The 26,394-nt window shown below is 38.3% G+C and overlaps 1 protein-coding gene across 3 annotated transcripts in view; it reads right to left on the bottom strand.

Annotated features, from left to right (window-relative positions):
• Window positions 1-26,394, bottom strand: part of ZFHX4 (zinc finger homeobox 4) — a 149,246-nt gene that overhangs the window by 4,112 nt on the left and 118,740 nt on the right. For all 3 annotated transcript variants that reach the window (XM_010405066.4, XM_010405069.4, XM_010405067.4), the window contains exons 5-10: window positions 21,320-21,436; window positions 14,998-15,131; window positions 14,641-14,841; window positions 12,177-12,294; window positions 5,973-11,369; window positions 1-84 (exon numbers count right to left, since the gene is read on the bottom strand). The exon at window positions 1-84 is cut by the window's left edge and continues 4,112 nt beyond it. In XM_010405066.4, the coding sequence (XP_010403368.3) occupies window positions 1-84; window positions 5,973-11,369; window positions 12,177-12,294; window positions 14,641-14,841; window positions 14,998-15,131; window positions 21,320-21,436 (6,051 nt within the window). The remainder of the gene's footprint in view (window positions 85-5,972; window positions 11,370-12,176; window positions 12,295-14,640; window positions 14,842-14,997; window positions 15,132-21,319; window positions 21,437-26,394) is intronic.

Here is a 26,394-nt window from a genome sequence, read left to right as displayed (position 1 = left end):
AGGGGGCACTGCTGAGAGACAGGGCAGGAGACGAAGTAGCTGAAGTAGGAAACCCAAGCATGCCTGCACCAGGAGATGTTAACGCTGAAAACAACAAAAATATGACTGTCATCAATGCACAAGGCAAAATACGTCTTGTAATAATCAGCATTTCTCAAGTGTTCTGGAATTACCTATGGCATGAATTATTTTTAAATGGCTTTTAGTACATTTCTGTGAGTTTTACAGCTTTAAATTCATAGGGTACAATCTACAGCAAAACCAACAGCTATTACTCACTTCATAATCCTGATTCTACCAGCATGGGTGTCCAACATGAACCTCTGCCTACAGTGCAGTCCTATGAAAGGCAGTGGAAGGCAACCCAGCTCCATTGGCAGGATCAGATTTATACCTGTAGAAATAACACTCTCCTTTTTTTGTTCATTTTCTTCTGTAGGCTCGGCAGTAGATTATTAGAAAAGAAGCATTAAGCACAGTGAGAGTGCTTCCCTCTAATTGATACTTTGAGAGATCTCTACTTTGTTGTTCATTTTAACTAATTTTTATCATGCCTCTGGGATGATATAACCCACACATCCTTCACCTAAGAAACCTGGTAATTATGGTGCTCACTACAAGTAATTAGATCTCAAATAAAAAGGAATCTTTATCCAAATTGCTGGGGGGAAATGCAATAATAATAAAGAAAGATGTTTAGGTAAGTAAATATCAACAGGAAATGACCATTCAAAACCTAACAGCAATCAGGTCAATGCTATTCATTACTGGGACACCACACAGCTTACATTTTCGTTTTTGAGAGTTGAGCTTTTCTTTACCACAACAATCAGGTCAATGCAGTCTTTGCTGGGAAATAAGCGTAATAGCACTAAAGTACTTTAACACAGGAACACTGCTGTTCTTGGTTTACTTGAAGCATTCAGGCACAACGTCCTCCACGTCATTAGAGAAAGGAACGTAAGGAAGGACTGGTTCTGTCTGGAGGGTGCATACACACAAGAAGTATGCCTCATAACTTAATGGAAGAAATCTTTTCTCTGTTTCAAGTACCAGATATAGTGCAGTGGCTGGTAACAGTCTATTAAAAAAGCAGCTTCTGTGAGATGTATAGTTGGTCAGAAAATTAAATGATAGCACAGGGTAGGAAAGGCGACTGACTGTAAGAGGCTGTACATTACACCCATTGTCGTTTTTTCAGGCAAGTCAGTTTGCTAGAGAAAAGAGCACACAAAGTGTGTCATGCACATGGAACTGTAAAAGTGAAGTTATGTCAGGAACAGTCTACTAGTGCACAGATAAGAGAACAATAAATGCAGGCTCTGTAATGGAGGCTAGATAGGTATTAGCCACAAGGAAGCACTAATGGAGTGAACAAGAATAACGTTTAAATCATCAATATCCAGGTGCTTAGCATTACTTAAGAATAAAGCAATTAGGATTCAAAGGGAATAATTATCAGATTTCACAAAGAGGCCATTTAATGTTTGTCACTGTGTCATTACTCCAATTTAATGGTAGGGGAACACTAAGGAGTTAAAATGCATTGTGAGCATGAATTAGTACAGTGAAACAAGTCACAACAGCTATAATTAAAAAGTGGGTAATTGCCAGAGTTACTGCACAATAATACTGAAGATGCTATTACTTGCCCCTATGCTTCCAACAGGAAGTACCAGGCAATTGTGTGTGGAGCCTGCTGAAAATATATGAAATGATAAATAGCGTGGATTGAAAAAACTTGAGTGATGCAGTTAGTGTGAACTGCTGCCCCATCTTTGTCATGGTTATTTGGGCTTGCCACCTACTTAGGATTTTTCCGATTTTGTTTTATTCTTAACGTCTTCAACCCTTGTACATTTTGCTGTCTTCAATCTAAGCACACTGATGATGCCCAGAACAAGCAAGATCTATTCAATTTTCCAGATATTCTTTGGAATGTTTTGAAATACACAGAATTCAGTCTAATATCCAGACAGATTGCTTTAGAAAAGTGCAATCCACTTGTTTTACTGGAAGTTAAATGTAGAACTGAGGGTTTCCAAAACTAAATGAAAAAAAACTGATGAAGCTAATGGTCAATTTACAGACATGAGAGATACAGAGTGCAAAATGCACTAATCATGAACAAACATTCTAATCCTGCTAACTCTTTTAAGTGGCTATCAAAGAGGAGAGACTTCTCTTTCACTTGGAGGAACTGGAGGGCTAAAAATATAAAAATGAAACTGCTACCAATGGGCCAAAAGCAAAGAGAGAACAGAATTTAATGCACTAATAATAATGGAAGCCATTGCTGCTGAATCAAATTCCTCTCTTGATAAGATTTCAAAACCCACTAAGTACATACTACCCAGTGATGTGTGCATTCTTGGAAAAAGCTGCTGTGAATCTTCAAGGCAGCACAGGATTAAGTGATGTGCAAAGAACCTATGGTAATGATGATGACATTAAAAGGTTCATAGAACCAATATTAATAGCTAGAAGCAAGATGAAGCACTAGCTTTCTGCAAGGGATCATAGGCAAAAACACAAAGCTAAGAAAAAAAAAGAGAATGTGGATTTTAAGAACAGATGAAAACAGCAGGTGAACTCTTCTATCTACAGTCACCTAGAAAGTAAGGAGCTTGAAGAACAAAGATGAGCTGGAACTAAAATTCTGTATGAATTAGAATTCCACCAAATAACTCCTTATTAGGAATTATGCTGAGCAAACACTGCAGTAATTTTCAGACCTTGCTCAGCATTTGATGCCCATAAGATAGTAAAATTACATTATCTAGAAAAATGTATCCCACAGGTGAGAGGATTGTGACATAATCTCAGAACTACACAATAATTCTGACATTAAAACCCACTTGTTTAAGAAAAAAATAACTGAATTTAAAGTTAATAGATCCTTTTATTCAGAAATGAAGCTATCTTATTTCACAAAATCTAATAATATTCACAAATAATAATCTAGTTTAAGCACTATATAAAGAAGATAAAATGAACTGTAGCTTGAATCATTCCATCTTTTGTGAATTAGCATTATTTTCAAGTGTTTCATTTCAAACCTTTTGTAAAAGCAAGTACTGCATTTAAAAAAGCATAGTATTTTCCAAAATTTAGCTGAGTTTTCTGTATTTTGGAAATCCGTAAAAAATTCTGGATGGACGAACATGGAAGTGGAATCCCTTAGAAACTCGTATTAACCAGTGAAACTAATCAGGGTTATTTCTTTGTCTAGCATGAGGAAAGAGAATCACAAAAGAGAATTTTAAGTATGATGTTTACGATTAGGTTTCAACAGTTCCCTGTCTGAGTAAACACATTCATTCTTTCAAATTGAGGATCTTACTAACGTTAACATTGTCCCTTGAACAAACATGTAGGACAGAATGGATAGGCTTTGCTACAGGAGAAACAGTTACCAACGCTGTAAGCATCAGTGAAAACAAGTAAATATTTCAATATAAGGGATCCCAGTGAGGCTTTTTCTGAAGTGCATTTTTGGGTTTGGGTCCTAGAGAGAAGAAATTACACACTTGCAGGGGAATTCACAAGAAGCAGACTTGAACTGTAAGATAGTGAGCCATCAGGGAGCTTCAGCAAATCCTTCATGTAAAGAATGATGCAGAGCAATTGTCCTGCTGGCTGAAAATACACATGCTGCTAGAAGAGCTGTTGCCAAGGAAAAGCTTGCTTGGAAGCTTGCTTCCAAAAAGATACTTCTTAAACGGTTCTTAGCATCAAATATGAATGTGAGCTATCAGACAGAGCAGGGTAGAGAAGAAAATGGAAATGGGTTAATTAGGTGCAGAAAATACTAGTGTTGAGTACATGCTGGAGCACATCTAAGTACATTACTGTTTTTCTATGATGAATGATTAAAATAATCTTTTTTTTTTTTTCTTTCCACTCACTATCACTGCTCCATTATGTATCATTAGGGAATGGAGATTTATGTATGCAAGTATTTTCCAGGCAACAAAAGGGGGATGTAGGGGGTATTTAGCATATGGCAGAAGAGAAAGTTAACAAGATTCTAGTAGCTGGTTTACACAGAGGGCTTTGCCCACAATGGGCTAATTAACCTTAAGAAAATGAAAGATGAAAGAGGGTAAAAATCCATCTCAATTGGCAGTGCACTGTGCATGATATCAACGAAGAGATAGTTGGTGAAAATTAGAAAATCTGAATATGGAATTGTTATGGAACAGTTGGCCTGTAATCATGCCTTTTGTATTATTAACAGGACAATTTACAGACTTTGAGGCTACATTGATACTAGTGAGTTAAAGAGTATCAGTGAACATTTCCCAGAAACTGAGAGTAAACCATCTGTAAAGTTAAACAGTAAGAATGGTTACGGACACTGTTTTGGCCTGGGCCAACTAGCCTCCTCACAAACAACTCCTGAGCACAGCTGAGAGGCTACCATGGGTCCATGATCATTCCCCGGACACACTTTGCATGGGAACTTCCTGGTGTTGAACTAAAAGAATATATTCCCAAATAAATTTCTTTTAGCAGTATAGATAAAGCCTGAGTTTTCTGAAGCCCTTTTTACCTGAAGGTCAACCTAGCCAAAGCTATTCAGCAAAGTTATATAGAGAAACCATATCTATAATTTTAATGAACAACAACCAGCCATTTTAGGACCAGGACACTGTATGCCATTAAGAAGGAAATACAGCAACTTTATATTTCCTTTATATGCAATCTCTGTGCCAATAACTATTTGACAAAAGCCAGAGGGCACACAGCCAGAGACTCCATTGTGGAAGGAAAGCTTCTCTGATCCAATGAAGAGAAAAACAAGATGCTTTGACCACCACTTAGGGAAACAATAACATGATCATCATCAATCAAAGTAGACCTGGGTAGTAGAGAAGACATTGCTACAGTCTCAGTATGTCTAATAACACTGGTGATTAAGCCTCTACTTTATGTGCCAAAGTATGTTGCTTTCTAAAGCAAAGTTTAGAGATCAACAGCAAGTGGGATTACTGGATAGAATGAGATGAGGGGTCTTAACCAGCTTACTAACTCTTCTCTGCACATATTTGATATGAATATGCAAAGCTAGAAGATGAATGGGAGAGCTTCAGTCTGCAAGGCTGCAGTCACAATGAACCTAGACTGCAAAACTGGAGCCTAGTTCAAGAAATAAATTAGGTTCATTCTTTGAGGACCAAAAAAATCATGCTGCAGAAAACTTGATTCCTTAGCATCAGTGAAACTTATTGCAAGAAGAAGTGCTTTCCAATGTGAGCAAAACCCAGAGTCAAATGAGAGTTAAAACTGTCAGTAAAATGAGTTAGATGTTCTGTTAAAAGTGCAAGCCCAAATGAAGTGGTACATGTCTGCAATGACTTTATAAACTCCTGGAATTTGGATTACAATTGAAACTGCCTTTACAAATCACCTTCAACAAACCCTTTTATATTTTAGCAAGCAATTATTCAGAAATATAACAGAGGGTCCTGGTCAGCATTTTATGTTAAATATTTATTCTGGATTAAACAACAGGTTGGAGTGGTCTAAGGGGTGAACCAATTGCCTGATGAACTGATAATGTGAGAATCTATTTTGTGCTTCATGAGATATTACATTAAATATTTGCATACAAAAATTTCCATACAAAATTCTAACCCATGTTTTGACTAAAAGAGTATCATTCAAAACAAACAAATAAGTGTAACAATTATATATTTCTATTGCTTTTGTTAGAAAAACCTAGTATGGGCTAAAAATATTTCTCTCTCTCTCTTTTTTTTTTTTTTGAGAAGTCAGATATATCATCCAGGCTACAGCAACAGTAGAGAAATGTACTGAGTATACCTCACAGGAGTACTTTTTAGCTATCCACGACAGTCTAATAAGCATGATACAAATGCATAATATGCTTTGCCTTAGAAGGGGATGGTGACTGTGCAAGATGATCAAATTAATAAAATGAGAAAATCATCCCCTTATAGACTTACTGTTTGAACTTTGTGGAAATCCAGGTAAGGAGGATGGACCATTCATTCCAGGCAGAAGAACAGGAGGAAGGCCAGGGAGTCCTGGATAAGCTGCTGGCAAACTGATACCATGAAGAGAACTGCTGTCCATCATGCCTGGCTGCTGTACTGTTAATCCTAACACATCAGTAGCCTTCTTTATGCGATCCAATTCTTGCTGTGCCATCAGCTGTCTAACCGTTGTAGGAGCTAAATAATCTTTCTCCCGGTCTAGCTGACTTCCCACAGTTTCTCTCACTTTTGTAATATGTTGTTTGGAAAAGATATGATCTCTTATGGACAAACGTGCAGAATATTTCACGCCACATAGAGAACATTCTGGCTTTGTCCCATCAGGTCCAGTCTGATTTATCATGAATGGTTTCCCTATGTTAATTTTGAATTTCTTTTCTTTAGCCCGGGCATTCTGAAACCAGACCTGAACCACACGTTTGGGCAAACCAATCTCATTCCCTAGCATTTCACATTCCTGCATGGTTGGAGTTCGGTAGTCACTAAAGCAAGCCTTGAGAACTTTAAGCTGAAGGTTACTCATTTGTGTTCGGAAACGTTTGTGGCCTGGCCGATCACTGTTTTTGGATTTAAAGGGATTGCTAGCTCCAAATGGGTTAGGTGAACTTGGATCAGCTATGCTTGAAGTTTCACTGCGATCGGCGTTATCATCAGGGTCATCAGTAATGTAATAACTTTGGTCATGGTCGCCATCTTTTTCACTGAAGTGTATTGAAGGGCTTGTTAGGGAAAAGAGAAATTTATCATCAGTGTTCTCATTTGTAGGTGTAGTTGCTGCTTTTGGTAATGTGTCATTCACGAGCGGTTTTGGTTCTTTGGGGGGTGATGCAGGTTTTGCATCCCCTGAACTGCCAGTTGTGCTTTCCATTTCATTGTTCCCCTCATCCCCTGTTGTGGCATCACTAATTGCTGTATTAATTGATGAAGTCTCATCAAAGTCAGTCTTGTTTTGATCATATCCAGAGTCAGCAGGAGGAGCATTCAAATTTTCTATATCCTCACTAGACTCTGCTTTAAAAGAAGAAGGACTTAAAAGGTTCTTCGGTGACATTTCTGCAGTTTTGCTAACAGGGGTTGATACAGTGGAGGCTAATTCATTTTCACTTGATAATTCAGTTTTTGCTAATGACAGTGATGGGTAATCAAAAAATATGTACTTTTGTGGACTTTCTCCTCCATCTTCATTTGATATCAAAGGACTCGGAGGCAAACTATAACCGGCCTGTTTTCCTTCATTCCAATGTCGGGAGCGGATGTGACTTTCTAAAGCTGATTTTGCTTTAAACAGAGCTCGACAGAAAGGACATCTTTTATGGGACTGGGCTGGACCAACTGCACGGAATTGTCCCTTTCTTTCTCGGGCTCTTGTGTTCTGAAACCAGACTTGCACGACTCTCTTTTTCAGTCCCACTTCACGTGCAATATGATCTAGCATCTTTCTGGTGGGATTGGAATCTAGCAGATACTTTTCATAGAGTATTTCCAGCTGCTCTGGAGTAATTGTAGTTCTTAAACGCTTGTCACGATGTTGATCTTCTCCACTGTTTCCTCCTTCCTTCTCACTACAGTTATTGTCTTCTTTATCATCTAGTTTTCGTTTCAGGGAACCAGAAACTGTAGCAGGGTGTGCTGTATGTGATGAGCCAGTTTGTGGTGGCATCTGAGTAAGAGAACTGTTAAGTAACTGTCCAGTCATCAAAGGATTATTTGGGTCAAATATCATGTAGGGCATATCCATTGGTCTTTCTAAAAACTGGGAGTGAAGAAATTGGTTTTGGGCTGCTAGGAAATGCATGTGCTGGTGCTCTTGCCAAAGTTCTAGAGTTGGAAAGGCAACTGTACACTGATCACACTGATACTGTAATAACTGAGGAGGTAGACTGTTCTGTAGAGAAGTCATTGAAATTGGCAATGGACTGGAAGGAACAGGTGTGTTTTGTGATGCAGAAGGAGGTCTCCCTACAATCTGGGATTGCTTTTGTTGCGGTGGTTGAGAAGCTGAGGGCTGGGGGTCAGAAGATGTTACTGGAGTGGACTGTACTGGTTTGGTGCTTTGGGAAGTTGTATCTGTTTGCTTAGAGGTGGTTTCATTTTGTTTTGGTTTTTCTGTGGACTCCGGTTTAGGAGAAGCCTTCTCAGGTTCTGGTTTGGGTGATGGAATCAAAGGAGTACTAGAACCAGAGCCAGAGCTGGCTGCAGTGACTGTCAGGCTTTTTGACGAGTCATTTTGGCCAGAAACTGTACAGTTCTTATACACTGTTTGATCAGAGGCATCCATAGAGTCTTCAGTTTGGCTTTCATCTTGAGCATCATCATCTTCATCTTTGTAACACTGCTTTTTCTGGTGTGTAATTAAATCAAAGATCCTGGGAAAAACCACACTGCACTTTTTGCACTGATACTGCATGTTACTGGTTCGGATGTAACGCTCATTCGTCAGTTCCCTTTTCTCATTGTCTTTAGTTTCAGCTTGATTCTCATAACTTTTGCGAGCTTTTTGTCGTGCATTTTGGAACCATACGACAATAACTCGAGTAGGTAGGTTAAGCACAGTTGAAAGCTGTTCGATTTCATCATCCTTTGGATAAGCATTTGTGTCAAAGAAGTCTTGGAGGACACGAAGCTGGTAGTCAGTAAATCGAGTCCTGGATGACCTCTTGCTGAAAGATGCATCAGACTTGTAGGGTTCTACAGCCGAAGGTTGAGGGTCTATTCTGATATCTTCCAATACGGTTATAGGAGGGTTGCTGAAGTTATATGGAGAATCCTTATTTCTCTGTCGTTCTTTAAACAGCGTATTTCGAAACCAGTGCTTGATAACTTTCTGTGAAAGACCAGATTTCTCAGCCATTTCTTGGATCTGCTCTTCACTTGGAGAATTGTTAATATCAAAATAAGCCCGCAGGATTTTTAACTGGTCATCTGTGATCCTTGTACGTGGACGCTTGAATTGAGAGTGCCGCAGGAAATTGGGATCTAATCCCAGCTGCTGCTGGCAAAGCTGGGTAAGATCGGCAGATAAAGTATCCATTGGTGGCAGCTGGAGGGCGAGCTGAGGAGGCAGTGCAGGATGTTGCACTGGCTGCATCATAATTGGAGGGAAAAGTGGGAGATCAAGTGAAACGGGAAGTTGGACTTGAGGTGGGGCTGATGGTGGTGGTGGTGGAGGGGGTGGAGGTGGTGGTGGAGGAGGTGGTGGTGGAGGTGTAGGTGGTGGAGCTTGCAAAGGTGTAGGAGTTGTGTTTTGAATTTTTCCAGCTCCAGCTGAAGAAGGCTGAGAAGGAGTTGGAGGAGGAGGAGGAGGAGGTGGTGGAGGAGGTGGTGGCGGAGGTGGTGGTGTTTCTGGAGAAGATGGAGAAATTGGATAAAGTTTGTCATATGCCTCCCTGTACTGTCGGGCAAATTTTTCTAACGCTCCATATGGAAAAAAATGTCCATGCACATGTTCTTGATGACTCTTCAGAATAAGAATGTTGGAAAAAAGCTTACTGCAGGTTCCACACTCCAGTTTGTCTGTGTTTTCACCATCCCCAGTCTTGCTTTTTTTCTGCACTTTTTGTCTGTTCTCATTGTACTGGATAACTAACTCAAACCCGAAGTTCTCCAACAAAGCCTTGGCTGCATTCCCCCTTGCTCCAGAAGCTATTCTGGGTGGTGGGATGGCTGGTTCTGAGCATTTTGGCTTCTTCATATCTTTGTTTTCTTTTAGTCCTTCATTCTCATTAGTAAATTCTTGCTTTGGCTTCTCGTGTTTTTCAGAAACTTCTTCTGACTCCTTATATGATGGCATATCCTTTATCAGCTGGCAGTCTGTACTTACTAAGGTATTTTGCTCTGCTTTCATCAGCTTACTACTTTGCTGCTGCTGCTTTTGGGACTGAAGTTGGGGTTGGGTGGACTGATACTGCTGTGCCTGTTGCTGCAGTATCTGTAGCTGGGTTTGGCCAACATGGTGCTGAGTTTGTATCTGCTGCTTCAAATCTTCAAGCAGTGATCCTGTCATACCAGCCATTCCAGGCATACCGAAAGTGGCAGAACCAGGCAAACCCAGATCTGGGCTTAAGCTAAATTCTGTCCCAGGTATATAGAATGGGAAAAGGAACTGAGGCTGTTGAAACTGGAGCAGTGCTTCTGGTGTCATTGGAAAGTGAGGCAAAAAAGCTGGATTTAGAAACTGTGGTTGAAAGAACGCAGCTTGTTGTTGCAGTTCATGCTGTAGTTGCATTTGAAGTTGTGCTGGTGACTGGGGTGGGTGATGTGTAGGCTGAGCAGAAATTAATTCAGAAGCTTGCTTTTTATTTAATTCTTTGGCATCTAAGTGTGTTTCTTTGCTGTTAACTGCTGGTAAGCTCATAGATTCTAGCATTCCTTGGCTGGGGCTATTAACATTCCCTGCTACACTATTTCCGCTACTTATATTACCACTTGGTTCTAGTTTTGCAGCCCTTGCCTTTGTCTGATGAAGCACAGATCTCATATGGATTTCCAATGTAGAACTTTGGCTATATGCAACATTGCAAATGCTGCACTTGTAGGGTTTGTTGTCAGTGCTGCTGTTGGTTTCTTGAGGGACAGGACTTGATGCTTCCTGCAAAACCTTTTTGAGTTTATGCAGATGGGACACCGAGTTATAGTGGACCAAGAGAATGTTCTTTTGGGTGAAAGACTCTTTACACACTGTACACTTATATGGGCGAGATGGATCTAGAAATTTTTCCATAGTAAAATTTGGCCCTTTTCTAAAAGGTAAGGTCCGCTTTGGTTCTGAGCTCATATCATCTGGAATAGAGCTACTATCACTTCCTACAGGACTTGCTTTACCTTCCTGGTCCATCTCATAATCTCTTTCTATTTCCTGTTCTAGTGCATGATCATCTTGTGCCATACTTTCACCTTCTGCCCAGAGTTCACCATTGACAGGTAAAGATGCACACAGCTGCTGAAGCTCAGCTTCATTGAGTTCAGGGTGGCCTGCTTCCAAGTGTTTTTTTAAAGCCTGGAATGTACGGAAACTGCGTTGGCAAAGGCTACACATGGTAGCCGCCCGAATAGCGTGATACTGGGAATGTATCTGAAGCTTCTGCATAGTCTTAAAAGCCAAGCTACAATGGTTACAACGGTACTTATAGACATGGCGGTCAGAAACAGACAGCTGTTGCTTCTTCTGCTGCTCATTTAGCTGGTCTGTCATAGAGTCAGTGGTCTTTGTATCTTTACTGCTGCTCTTATTCCAATCTGGTGTTTCAGTAGATTCCTTAGGTGGCTTCTGTTCCTCAGTCTTAATTTCCATTCCAGGTTTTGATTCATCGATCCCAGGGGTACCTTTCTCATCCACAGGACTTTCACCTAATTAAAGAAAGTGAAGTGTCTTTTACACAAGTAGAAGAGAAAGCACACATTTTAATTTATTTTTTCATCAGAAATCAAGAAAGGCGTCTAGCATGCCATGTTTCGGCTTAGCAAAATATAACAACCTGTCCTTGTCCCAGAAAACAAAGGAGGACAAACAGGAGGTTAAAAAAAGGAAAAAACCCATACACAACTGGCAGTGGCATCTGGCCGAGCAATGGCATATGGCTTTCCTTTGCCAGAAGGTAGGAGTTTATTGGTACAATGGGAGCACCAAACAAGAAATAGAAATAAACAGTAGGAAAGAGGGAAAGAGTAGAAAAATGGGGACAATAGGTAGGACAGATGATTAGAAAGAAGATGATAGTGGTTGGAGAAGAGAGGGAGAGGCATGCTGTGACAGGTAGCAAAGTTTACCAGTGCATAATACAGTGAGTGTCCAGGATCAGAAACCTACTATTAATTAAGGAAATTAAGACAAAATCACTTACCTAAAATTCCACATCAATGGTTAAAGTGTCACTGTTTTTTGGGACTGGGTCTTATTTGCTGGTTAAACGAGGAGGATCTTGCCCTCAAAGTGGCTAGGCACTGCTGTTTGATTTTACCTCCACCAAAAGCAAACAGTCTGGCATACATGTGCATTCTACTAGCTCATCCAAATTCAGACCCTTTGCTACATTTATCTTTTTACGTCTGTGGCTATAAGCAAGCCAGAAAAAGATTCCCTTTACTAAGTAACAAGTAGTTTATTTCTAAATGCCCATACCTAGCTTTGACATGTCTGGGCTTTTTCTTGCATACCTGGATATTTCCCAGATCCCTCAGCTGTAATGGTTGCAGGTGTGTCACGTTCAGATTTCTCTGAAGCAGCTGCTGGCAATAGCATACTATTGGGCATCATGACATCTGGTACAGGAACCTTTGAAAACCAAGAATATGGTATTATTACAGAAAAAGTCCCACTATTTAGTACTACACAACAGTATAAAATTATAATTCAAAAGATCCACCATATCTGGATGACTTTCAGTACTAAATCAGGATCCTGATTCAGTCCTTGATAATGGTTTCTGAAAAATCACAATCCAGAGCATAATGTGTCCCTTGGTGGAGAATCAACTCAAAATAAGCCACAATAAGGGGATGCTACAAAACTATATGCACTCAATATTCCATTGGTCTCAATATCACCACAAAGAAGGTTTCGGTGACTTTGCCAGGGTCATCAGATTTATCAGGGAAATTTTCCTAGGATATCCTCCAAAGACAAAGATCATGTTGAGATATGGTGACCAGTCAGTCCTTCACTGTGGGCATTCCCACTTTTCTTCACCTGTATTTTTTTTTTACACAAATGCTGGACATTCCATGAACATTGAAAGAAAATTGTGTTTATTCCAATATAGAAGTAACAACGTATTTCCATTTAAAATTAGATTTTTTCTTTTTCTTGCCTTCAGGTTCTTATGTGTCTTCTTCAGATTGCTTTACCTGTTGTGTTACACTTTCAAATTTAGACAGAAGTCTTTGAAAGATGTACTCTTAGTCTGGTAGGACTTGGTTTAGCTGAGTTGACATGAATATTTGTTCAAAATGTCATGTTTATATTTTGCTTTGATCCTTAAAACATATTCATATCAGAAATATAGGACTGTTCTATTAAGTCTCAGCAAGTTAAAGTTCAAGTTCCTGCACTGCCAGATTCTGTCTAAAGGACCTTGGGTAAATCAGTACACACTGTGCTGCAACTCCTCTAACAGAAGCATAGGACTTTCTTCATGCAGAGGTAGAAAGATTATGCACAGAAGAGATTTCTGAGTTGTAAATAAGTAATGGAAGCTACATTCCTTATCAGCTAGGAGTAGAAATAGCTTTTGTTCCTCTAACACTGGATACATAAGAATTACATATATATATACACACACAAATTGCCTCTTGGAAAAAATATTCTAAACATTTAAAAAAACCCCTGGATTTAGTATATTTGTGATTTAAACATGGCATTAACAGCACCCTCTCATAGGACTAATGACTTTGAGTTTACTTGGGAGGGAAGGACTTTTAAAAAAAATTATGTAGAGAACTGTAAATGTCCCAGAGAAGAAAAATTTGCTATAAATACTATTTATTTTGTTGTCAGAGGGTTCAATTATGGACAGAGCATATTAGTGTTAGTAACGATGACAATTTCAATTATGCAAATTATGTTTTACAGTCTTTTTCTCTGGGAAACATTGGGGCTTTTTCCCCTCTCAGAAACATTGGGACAACTCCCCAGCACCCGATGAAGAAAGATTTCAAAATTGCTTCATTATCAGCATAGAGGGAATCATGAAGAACTTGAGAAGAAAGCTAATGCTGCTCAAAATGGAGGGGGAGATTTTCCATATTTTTCCATTTTTCTAAAAGGGTCTGTGAAAGTTAAATTTCTACTGCATTTTCCTTTCAGTGGGCCAAAATTACATGGTCTGTCAGAGCTAATTAGTAGAAAACCAAGGAAAAGAAAAGAAGATCCCCAAGTGTGTATTTGCTCATCAGCTCTAAGCACAAAGAACTCTAGACTTTCAGTCAACAGCTCTCAATTCTTTCTAATATTTTTGCCACTTGGTAGGTCTATAACCACAACCATATAAATGAAGGAGTCTTTTATGGATACAGAAATAAGTACACAAGGAGTTGGATCACTGAGATTTCCAAGTACATTTCCATCTAAGAAGGCACGGCAACCAGAGTCAGTGCGTCTCAGGAGGTCTGTTTTGTAACTGAATTTGTGCTCTAATAACAAATACATACTAGGCCTGATTGTGGTTTTACTGACATTGTTTTGACTGGATATTTGAACTGCTACTTCACAGCGAATTTCATGTAATGCAATGCACAGTTGAGGTATACACAGGAATCCTTCTACACTTGGGAACGACATTCTTCAGGGAGTTCCTATTATTTTACAAATGGAAGTCACAATACTTCTGAGACCTGGATATTATTAGACCAAACTTTCAAAGTCATGCACTTAGAGACATGGACTGGCTTGACCTTTCCAAGGTTAATGTCAATGAGGAATTAGAGGCTTTTTGCATCTGTGAAATCCACCTTCAGCCCTTTTCCCAAGGGATAGCAGACACTGGATGAGCTGACAAGAGAACCTAAGAGTCCTGACCCACTCCCCTCCTCAGGCTACCTGAATACTACGTCACAACAAATACATTGCACACAGGCCCAAGTATGTTTGTGTAGCATGTGCAGCAGTATTTGAAGCACTTACTGTCATGAGCAGTTTCTCCACACAGTCAGGGGACACACTGTGCAGATGGGTCAAATGAAGCTGGAGATGCATTTTGTTGCTGAGGACATCTTGGCAGAGGGGGCAGCAGATAACAGGTTGCATTGAATGCTGTGACAGGACATGCATCTGGATACGATTTGGGTCCCTACCATTGTAGTTACAGTAAGGACATTGATAGAACTGGAAAAAAATCAAGTTAAGATGCAGGCTATTAGTCAATGTGCTTTTTATAACTTGCTGATATAGCTATTTTAACAGCATATCATCTCTGTTTCATTCTTGTGTTATTTGAAAAAGAGTTCTAGAATGCAATTAAATTGTTACATTTCCTTTTACCTGCTCATGACAAAATTTATTGTCCTCTGGAGGCTTTGATTTTTTAGCTGCACCATCCTCTTCTTTTGCCAGAAGAAGCTGTTGTGCCCCTACCACAGTGTTCACTTTTGGTTCCTTCTCTGGTGTGACTATTCCTGTTTTGAAAACATAATTTTTAAAGAACATATTTTAAACTTTAAAATATCCTGGTTTAAAAGAGGCTCTGACTTCAAAGGTCTGTATTGTCTTTGAGGGTCTTTTTTTGTTTGCTTGCTTGTTTTTTAAACTCTGAGGAAAAATAAAGTTGAATAAAACAACTCTGGTACGCACAAAGGTGAAAATACGCTTTTATCCTTGATACTCTATAAATACATTTCAAAATGGACTCTTCTCTACTGTTTAGATAACCCTAGGTTGCCTTTAAAGATTAATCAATAATGTTCTTTCTCTAGCAGCTCAGTATGAATTTGTGTATTACATTAAAACAAATCAGCTTTTGCTTAAAAAGCCTGTTTTCCAAAATAATTAATTTGCTGCTGTTTAATTACCCTCTCTCTTTTCTAAACTGTCTGAGCAATATAATTATTGTGCTGTTTTGATAACTCCTGCCTGGTTACTATTCTGAAGCTAAATATAGCGAGGCTTTAAAAGAAATACTGTGGAGAATAGGATTTCAGAGCTAACTTAATATTAATTATATACAAAGATCAGTCATTTGGGATTGCTTTAGATGTTTACACTGTGAATTTTTATAGTCTGGCATTTGTGATCAAAACCAGAATATAATTGTTTTCTATAGATAGTTGTACTATTAAGTATTAAATACTATACTTAATATTATGCCTGAGCTAGCTGTGTAATGTGGCCCAGTCTTGCACACATCAAAGAAAAGAGTGCAATTCTAATTTCCCAGTCCATCAGAAAATTCTTTCCAGCGTCAATTTGCCAGATAATCTCTTCTGCTAGGCTGGATATTACAAGAGCATTGGGTAGGCATGTCACATACATCTCACGACAAACACAAAACCTCATTTACCAACCATTCCAATCTCATCATAGTGCGGCATCATCTGACCTTTTTTCTGCTGTTTATTATGAGTATTTCTAATTTTAACTTTCAATTTTCACCATCTTCCAGTCAATTTGCAACTAAATTATTTCCAGGGTGAGGACACTATCACTGGACACTGGGTGCAAATACATCTTGAAATGCAATGAAGCTAAACCATTGATTGCTATCAGACCCAACGTAAATATATAGTCCAGGGGTAATCTGATTGTATGCTGTGCATGAAGATTTATCTTGATTTTTTTCAATCCACATAAGGTTCATATAAATGAACAAATTGCACCTCATTGCACAATAACCTAGGATTAATTTAAAAATAAGGTCATGGACATTTTGGCAACAAAGTAAACATGAACAAAGAAAACACAAAATCAAGAACTTTTTATTATTGTTATTATTTTCATATAGACTTTGTGCAGTGATCTTATAAAGACAACATTAAAGAGAAGCAAAATAAGAGAACAGTTTTCAAGGTAAATATCAAATCCTCCTGGTAAAATAATAATCAATTGAAAACGGAATCATACAGGGACATTTTCTGAAGGGCACTTTTTTAAAAAAACCCCATAAAACATATTTTATGACTTACACATTAATGGTGCTTTCCCCACACACTGATTTTCATACCTAAGTTGTTAATTATTTCTTTGTGGTGTAATTTAGGCCAGTGATTTTTGCATGTTCTAGCTCAAATTAAAGCTTATTCATGGTGTATTTCCCTATTCAATATTACCAATTCATCATCATTGATTTATCACCTGAAAAAGTCCCTTTCTGGAGCCCCCTGAATTTTTGCACTCTCAGGAACAGATCCTGGAGGCCTCTTTTAGACTGCTCAGTCACTGCTGGGCCAACAAACCAAAGGACTCCCTATGCTTAAAGGTAAAATCTAAGTGATGAAATCACATAAGGCACCATTTTATTACTCACTTTGCTTTATGACTATTAATAGAGTACTCCCTGGCCTATCTATATTTACATATTATTCAAGTATTTCAACTGTGAGAATTATGGGAAGTAAAACAGTGACATACGATATTAAGAGAGAAAGGTTATTTCTTGGGTTTTAGAAAGGCAGATTCAAATTATTAACCTCTTTTCATTTCCAACTGTCAAAAACTTCTCTACTGTTTCTTACCTTATTAATATGTCACTTTTAAAATATCCTTTTTAAAGACAAATGGACCAGAATCTCAGCTGATGTAAACGGACACTGCTATACTGGAAGCTGAATTTAAAACACAAAATGAAAAAATTCCACCTTCTCTTCCCCTCATCACACTAGATTGTTCTCAACTGGTTGTTACAAAAATTATGAACCAAATTCTCCTTCAAAATTTTGTGGAAATGCATCTAACTGTGTTTTGGCAGTGATATTTAACTGCTAGTGAAATTTATCTTGAAGTGCACTCTGTGTGCGCCTGGGCACACACAAGGTTAATATTACACATCATCTTCCACCACAGGATGGAATAACTTAATTACTTCAAAGGGCCTATAATACTCATGAAACACATAGTTCTTGTTTCTATAAAAACAAGGGGGGTTTTTTGGTTAAATTTCTTTTGTGGTTAATATAATAAAACCATAGAGTTATAAAACACTGTGCTGGGGTCAATAAATGCATAACAAAGCACAGCTTTTTACAATGTTTACTACGATATTTATATAAACTGTCAAAGTTTACAGAGGCTTTGTTGTTTTTGTTGTCGTTTGGCTCTGGATTCATTCAACCCCAAACACTGTTACTTCTTATATGACTGAAGTTGCATCTGGCCAATAGTAATGTAACTGAGTCTGGAACTTCTGGTGAGCTTTAAAGAATAGAAAAAGGGTGGCTGATTTTGCCCTCTGGCACTGGGGAGTCACTTGCCCCTGCGCACGGTGAAGATCAGAGTCCCCGAGCCACAGTGAACATGCCAAAAGCAGCGTTCAGCTTTTTATGCAATGATCCAGCTACTACAGCTCAGTCCCTTGTCTCGCTATACCAATGCTCTGCTTTCCACGTTGAATTTGCTGTTTTAGGGAGCTTTTGTAGAAAAGCTGTAAACACCTCTGGTCTTATAGAAAGGGTATCAAAGGAGAAGGGAGAGAGAAAATGTTACAGTCTTGAGCATGCTGTGTGGCACTCTTTTCATAGCTAGATGTTCCACTGCCATGCCATTCTTACCAGGCAGCTGTAGGAAAAGACTAAATCCAGTGGTTATTCATGTTTTAAATACTCACTTTTTATTCTTGAGACACATTATTTGTAGGTTTGTCGCTTTTTTGCAATTGTGAAACACAACTGCAATTCTTTTTATAATATAAAATACGCAGCTTATTTTAGATGAATAATGTAATTTCAATACATTTAGCTCAAAAAATAAGTTTAATTATAAATAAGTGCCATGGAATAGACTAGTCAATGATTGCCTGTCAGTAGCAGAATTTATTATTTAACTTGTGTAGGATTACTAATATAAAAATGACACAATTCACTGCAATTCAGATGTCATCACCTTCATAATATATTTTGAAGCCCCAAAAGAAAAATAAAATGTTTGTGCTTATTGACTAATAAGAGGGAGAAAGTTAATACAGTACATCTACTAGTGAGAAAAAAATCCAGGAAAAGCCATGATAAAACCACTATTTTCTTATTTAAGTATCTTTGTATTTGATAAAGATTGCATAATTTAAGACTTCTGACACATCAGATGATGTTATTCAGACTCAAAATAATTCTAAAATTATAATTACTGGTAGAGTATTCTTTCTAATTAGAGTAGAATGAAAGGATAATTTTCATTGCAATAATGAAGGTTAATTTCCATCCTTCCTCATGTTTACTACCTTATTAAAAAGTGCTCCCCTTAGCCATGGCAGAGACATATTACATTTTCAATGCAAATGTATTAATCTGGATAAATTCCATATTAATTCTTGCACTGCATAGAGCTGTAATTTGGGTTATAATTAATCTAAAGTGGCACTAGATTTAAATGACAATATAAATGAAGCATTAGTAGGCTTTTCTATTCTGAATGAATATTCAACAAATATAACTTGCATATTGCCAAGTCTCATTTTGAAAGCTCTACTCCTTGAGATAAGGTAAGCAACGCAGCACAACAGCTTACACAAACACACTGTTACTAAATACATGTTAATCCTTTCTTGTCTAATAGATTCTGTGCTAAAGAAGGGTCACACCACTTTCCTGTCTAACTTGTTAGTATTGTGATTAATTTATTGGTTTTCCTGAGATTTCTTTGGCAAGACTTGCAACATTCAACTCAGGAGAAAGCCCAAATTAACATTCAATTACACATAAGCAGTTATGCAGTCATTAGAAATACTTGTCAGATGAGTGGAAATTAAGATGATGGTTGGAATGTTACATATGCAGAATTAATTTAGATTAGAAAAATAAAAGTTTCTAAAATATTCAGGATTTTACAGTACAAATTATTTTCTGCAAAGCACAAAGGCAATCATGTATTTCAGCCCTTGTTTTTATATGAATCTTACTGCAAAGTTATTTGTGTAATTGCTGGCACGGGAATGCAGAACAATTATGCTGTTTTTTTGTAGTGCACCCAGTAGGCATCTGGATATAGGTTTGTCCTAATTAAACTTGGCCCTTATGAGTGGCTAATCCTGGTGGAATTTTGAGAATTCCCCTTCAGTATTTTTTTTCTAGATTCCTTTTTTTTCTTTTTTTTTTTTTTCTGGATCTTTAATACCATATTCTTTCCAAAAAAACTATAAATGGACCAACTTAAGAAAAAGAGAGGGCTTATAAATTCCCTGAAGTGGTTCACACTGTCCCCTAGGCAAAGTGTATGGTAGGAAATGCAGGCTGCAAGTGGCTGTCACCCCTCTCCTAGGGAGTGTCCAGGCCAGTCCCTGAGGAGACCACAAACTAGGACCTGTGTCAGCCTGGGAGCATGGCTTTACTGCACTGCAGACAATTTTGACCAAGTCAGAGAGCCAGCCAAGGGGAATATATATTTTAAACCACAACACAGCTTCTTGCTCAACATCATCCTTGTCATCATCAGCCTTCCCTCAGTCTCTTGATCTCAAAAAATAAAGCGACTGAAGAGCAGTTGAGGTTGTAAACTGTGATGGGTACTGACCTTAGCCCATCAACAAGCAAACTTAAAGGAAGCTTTAATCTTTAAGTCAGTCTTCTGAATTGAATTCTGAAATAGAAAGGGCCATCTATAATTTTATTGGAAATAAATTCAAAAATGTTTAATATGTAAAGAGCAAATTGCAGTACGGGCAAATTTGGGTGTAAAGAAACTCAGATGTAAAATGGTATTTTCTCTACAAGTATACGTCTTTATGGATAATACAACCTCCTTTGTATGCTGCTGTCATCAGCATACAAGGAAAAGATATATGACTACCTGAAACTAATAGGCTTCAACCTGTTTCAGCACTTCTTCTGCTTCAGTGAATCCAACATAATGTAACTAGGTATAGCGTGCGGCAAAAGTAGCCAATGTAATATTCATTGTGACCATAGATTTCCATCTCATACATAAAAAGCATGGGTGAAGTCACATATTTGCCAAATCAAACACAGAAAAAGCCTTGGGTATCTACACCAGATGCTGGCCCTGGGTTTGTTTGTGCACAAGTAAATGTCATGACATAGAGGTTTTGTTTTCAAAGACAGTAGCTTTCATTACTGGGCTTTGTCTATTCCAGGAGATCAAAATTACCCAACCCATAATCCGTTTTCAATGATATTTCCTCTTTCTTAGGCTGAATCATCTGTAAACTTTTTCACTGGATTTTGTGTATTTTTTTGCAAATGCCTCAAATAAATGCCCAGGAAGAGGCCAGATTCTTGGGAGTAACTAATCTGTGAGCAAGAGCAAAAAATAATAACAAAAAACCCCACATTCTCTGGGTTAAAAGGGGGGCAAAACCTGATTGAAGAAAAAATTCAAGTGGTACCTAATCCTATGCTTATGAAAAATTAATATGCCATCAGAGGAATCACAAGTACAGCTAAGATTAATGAAAGGCGCTTAAAAAATTACAAGCACACAAACTGATTTGATTAAAAAATAATCTCACTGGTCGTCCTGTAATATTCTTCAACTTATCCGCATCTATCCTGTCAGATGGTTATGATTAAAAATAGGTCAATGGGAGGCTACTGATAGAAATCACATGCAAAATGTACATGCAATGAATAGTAGTGGGACAGTTTAAAATGAAAGGGCATTTCATAAGTTAAAAAAGGGGGAAAACAAAATTCTAGCATCTTACCAGAGTCTTTATTAGATTTTTTGCCTTCACTATTGTCTCTCTCACTTGAGTCTTTATCATCAGCCACAGCCACTGATGTACTTTTAGCAGACCCCTCTGTGTCTTCAGCTTGTTCTTCTGTGGACAAACACAGAAAAGATCTCAGGAAAGGAACTCAGCGACCAGTTAACAGCAGTTAAAAAATATGTCCTGTAATAAGAACAGCACTAACGGAGGGTGGCAAAACAGGGGGAAGAAGGGTTGGGGGGAAGAAAAGGGGAAGAACAGTGCTTTAAAGAGGCTGGACATTAATTCTAAATAATTTGCAATATTTCAAAACCTGACTGTGTCTTTACAAGAGTACCTGTTTTCCCCCAGTGTGACAGATTTAAAGTCTGTCATTTCATATTCTTTGGCTAGAAATGATTTGTGTTAAAATACATGCACATGCATGCACACACACGCATATACACACACCCCCCACAGGCTGGAACAAAAGCAAGCACATGTAAAAATGCATCTTGGAGCCAAAAAAAAAAAAAAAGGGAGAACTCAAATATAAATCCTATTAGTGCAGCAGTATCCCGCTAATTGCAGTAAGTAAGTATTAGGTATTAGGTACTGTATTAAATATAAACCTCTGGCTTTGCGGGAGAAGTTTCAAATTTTGTCTCCAGGGGGAGCCATTCAGGATAAATGATGCAACTTGGTATACGGCTTCTGAGGAAGCAGCATTACCCACACCTCACTTACGTGTTCACACCAGCTAGATTACATGGAAATCTTCACAGTAACTCAAGCCCATTTAATTATTCGGTAAATCTTAGCTATGCTGCTACTGGTGGATTAATCTGTTTATGCAGTTAGCTTCTATGCTGGGGCTGTGTAGCACTAATCCGTGAAAGGCCCACTGTTCCTTTTCATCCTGTGATCATTTGTCTCTCACTGTGCTGATGTCACATTTTAATGAATTTTTAGCAATCTGAGTAATGCCAGATAACCAGACTTGCAACTCCCTACAGCACAGCATGCTGTTTTCATTGCAGCACACACACACACACACAAAAATAAGAATCATATTTCCCTGTTCAGGTAGGAATTATATAAATTAGGAGGTGAAGGTAAAATGGGATTCAAAGCACCAGGCTGCTCAATTTCATAAAATCTTTAATGACCATATAAATTAACCCTGGAAAGGCAAAAGGTCACAGACACACATTTGCATACACTCTTCTATTCACTTTTGATAAGCAGAGCTTTTATGCAGGGAACATGATACAATTAACCCTTCAGGAACCATACAAAATGCAGCTACCGACATTTTAAGTGTCAAGCATTAACTGAAAATTACACACTGCATAAAATTTTCATTGTAAATGCTATAGTGATTGAAAGGGGAAATAGTGGCCCTCTTCGCACCCCATGTTTTATTAATAACATTCTGACAGCCGAATGAAATATCCTCTGTCATATGTAGCAGCTGAGCACAAAAAAATTGCTGCCTATTGCCTTACTGCCAGCCATACACTGAAACCCTATGCCTAGGCAAACAGCCCTCAGATCGATGTGGCAAACCTATCTGATTCTCAACTCTCTGCAAAACCTTTTGTAAATCGGAAGAGAAAAACACAGCTGCAATTTTGGAAACCGACCTTCCCCCATATCCCCTCAAAAAAATCCTGACCGCAGATCAATGTGTTTTGCATTGACATGGAAATACAATAGGTTAGGACTAAGCATGTGTGTCCACTTTTTGGAACAATGCAGGGAGAAAGATGGCCCCTTCTTTTAAAAATAATTGCATATTAAAAAAAAAATTTCCATGCGAATGGAAAGCCCCCTCATGCTGTGTGAGCGCTCTCCTCCCTGCAGTCCCCCGCCTCCTCCCACGCTGATAGCTAATCAAACATGGTAGGTATCCCTGCTGCAGCTGGAAGAGGGGCTGTGTTTGTCAGGGTGGCGGGGAGCACGGCGCGGGATGCTGCGCGCCTGTGATCATGCCTGGCTCGGGCTGTGTTGATGCTGAGCGCGCACACATGAGGCTCGTATCCAGTGTCAGGCCCCGTGGCCTCACGGAGCCGATGGCAATCCCTTTTCGACTCATCCTTGGGAACAGACGCATTGCTTCTTTTACTAGATTTACTGGCCCAATCCCCCTGGGCTGGAAAATGAAGTGTCAAAGTGCTACTGAGTGTCCTTATCTTGAGGGGACATAAAATTGTAAGGGCTATCGTGGCACACATTAATAAAACATTGTGTGTGTGTCAGGCAAAGAGAAAGAAAATTATGAAGGTACTAAAAGAAAAGCTACAGTATCATCTGGGTCTCATCAGACAATTTTTGCAGGGTGCTCTCCTGTTTTTCTGGTATGTGTTTTAAGTGTGAGAGAAATTCCCAGACATGTTCTCCTATACATCATCGTGGTGTCTGACCTCAGCCTGACCCTGGCAACAGTTTGAGAAATCTGAATGTGAACAAAGACTCTGTGTCAGCAGCAGGGAGAGATTGCGGGATAGACTTTCCCCATCAACTTAATCGCAAACAGCAGTTCTGAGGCCATAACTTTACAGGGCTGCACCAAGCCACAAACACATAACCTTTAGAGGTGAAACTGCCCCTCACTCCCCACCCCCCCTTCTGTGATTTTTCTCAGTCTTGTGGTGCTCCCTTTGATGTAGCAAGGCAATTAGCTGTAATGTTCAAGTACTGCAGACCTGTTTTATGGTTTGGAAGGTGAGAGCTGTTTATTACAGGTAGGCTCCTGGGGGCCATAAAGGCTTTGCAAATTTTTAATCATGCAAAAAACTAATCAAAATGTAACTTATACACACCATAAAAATTAATATCATTATTATGCATGGTATAAATTGCCTTCCTTGGCTTTCAATGGCACTCCCTTCTAGAAAATACATTTGGCATTCATTTCAGAAATATGTATGGCATTCACTTCAGAAGTAAATTTCATAGACAGAAATGATAATACAACTTCTATTTTCCTTCAAAATTACGGAAAGGTTGTCTGAGACTCGCACTGTCACCACATATATTAAAAGGACAAGATGGAAATACAACAGCTCTAACTTAAAAGCAGTTAGCAAATTACAAAAAAAATCCTGAAGACCGTTTGTCAGAACAGATATTGAGGATATGTAACTAAGTGTGATGTCAAAGACATTACATACCTATGCCAGAATGCAACAAATATCTTTTTTTGGTAACATTTTTGTTCTTACTACATATGCCAACCAACAAGAATACCATGCAAAAACAAAAACTGGATGGCCCCTGCTTAAAGACAAATTATGAATTATTATGTATCACCAAAACACAGTAGGATTGTGCTACAGATTCCAAAGTAAGTCCGAATACTCTGTTTTAAATTTACAAGTATCCTGCCCATACACATTTACAAATGTTAGCTTTGAAAATGAATAGAACACCCGATTCAAATGCACTTTAATGGCTTTAATAACACTTACTATTGCAATATGATATTTTATTCACACCTGGTTTTATTTTGTCCAAATGTTGAAAATTTCTTTTGATGTTGGATGTCTTGAATTTAGCCATTATCAACCTTTTGCCTCACAACTGACTTAGAATTAAACACAAAAATGAGGTTAGCAACATTCTGCATTAAAACTGTGAAATAAAGAAAAATGAAAAATTTATGTCTCAGAGGTAACATTAATCAGTTGATACTGTATATTCCATATTTTATGTCATATATTTTAGTATTTTAATCTACACAGAGGTCTAATTCTGTACTGATTTTATGAAGTAAGACCCTTGTGATTTTCCTCAGTCCAATGAAGTCAAGACACGTGAAGATTTCAATTGCAAAACCCAGGCCTCAGACAAAGCTGAATAGCAGGTATCAGCAACGAAATTAGATAAATATTCATAAATACATTAGAAAAGCCTGACTTATGGAGGTGTGATGTAAGGAACAGATACATACACCATAAACAAAGGAGGGTATAGAGAAAAATACAATTTAAAAAAATTAAGTAGTTATTAGTGAAACAAGACATGGACAAGTTGAAACAATCTTCTCACCTTTAATTCAAAGGCACTGTGATAATCACAGGGGCAATCACCTTTCCCTGTGTTTTATCAGAGAAGTTTCCCTACTGATGAGCAGCACTGAGAATCTGTTTTCTAGTCTGTTTAAAAAAACATATTATTTTCAAGGGTTGATTTTGGTTCGTTTGGGGTTTTTTACATCACCGATATCTCAATTAACAGCCAGTAGTTCCTGTTTTGGTCCTGGATTACTTTGTTGTTGTTGTTGTTGGTATCCCTTTTGCCCTCTCCAAATTGCAAGTAATTTCCTAAATAAGGATGATCTACTGGTTGTGGGTGAGTAATTGTGGTTATGAGAGAGAAAACAAGATTAAGCAAGTGTTTGTGGCTGAGGGCCGGATGGATGGGGAACCAATAAATCAATTGACTAAAGTAGTAAGCAAATAAATATGAAATGAGAGAAAGATTTTTAAAAAATAATTATGTTTTTTTACTGAATATGTTCAATAAATAGCTGAATCTAAGGTACCTGGAAGTGTTCATAACAGGTGTATCCCAGGTTCAACCAGCAGAGTGAATTGCTTATTAACTGTCCCATGAGAAGGGAACCACCAGTAAAGGATAACAGTAGGGTGTGGATTGGAGGGATGGAAAGACAACAGATAATGTAGGGAAAGGAGAAACAAAGGAAAAGGAAAACAAAAACTATGCAAAAGAAGTAAAAGTTAAATAAAAGCTGGGCTTGTGGGTTGACTTCTGTATTATCCTAGTTATACTACTTTGTTGATGAACTTTCCCCTACTTCTGCATTGTCATTTATTCACCCAAATACTCCAGAAAGTATTTGTTCTATATTCTGGCTGGCCTTGCAGTGCATGACTGAGGAATAGGATGCCTCACTCATTCAGGATCTTGACTGCATCCTCTAGTGGTCATATTTCATCTTCAAACAGGATTTCTAATTTCTCCTTTAGGGACTCGGGGTGAATAACGGCACCAACCTGTTAATAACTGTTTCTAATCGCTGTGTTATATTCAAAAGTAGAACTCTTAGAAGGCTGAACTTCCCA

The sequence above is a fragment of the Corvus cornix genome, chromosome 2 (genome assembly GCF_000738735.6).
Source record: "Corvus cornix cornix isolate S_Up_H32 chromosome 2, ASM73873v5, whole genome shotgun sequence".
Classification (NCBI taxonomy): Eukaryota; Metazoa; Chordata; class Aves; order Passeriformes; family Corvidae; genus Corvus; species Corvus cornix.
Note: the sequence above shows the minus strand (reverse complement) of the source record. Positions and strands in the feature narration are given on the sequence as shown.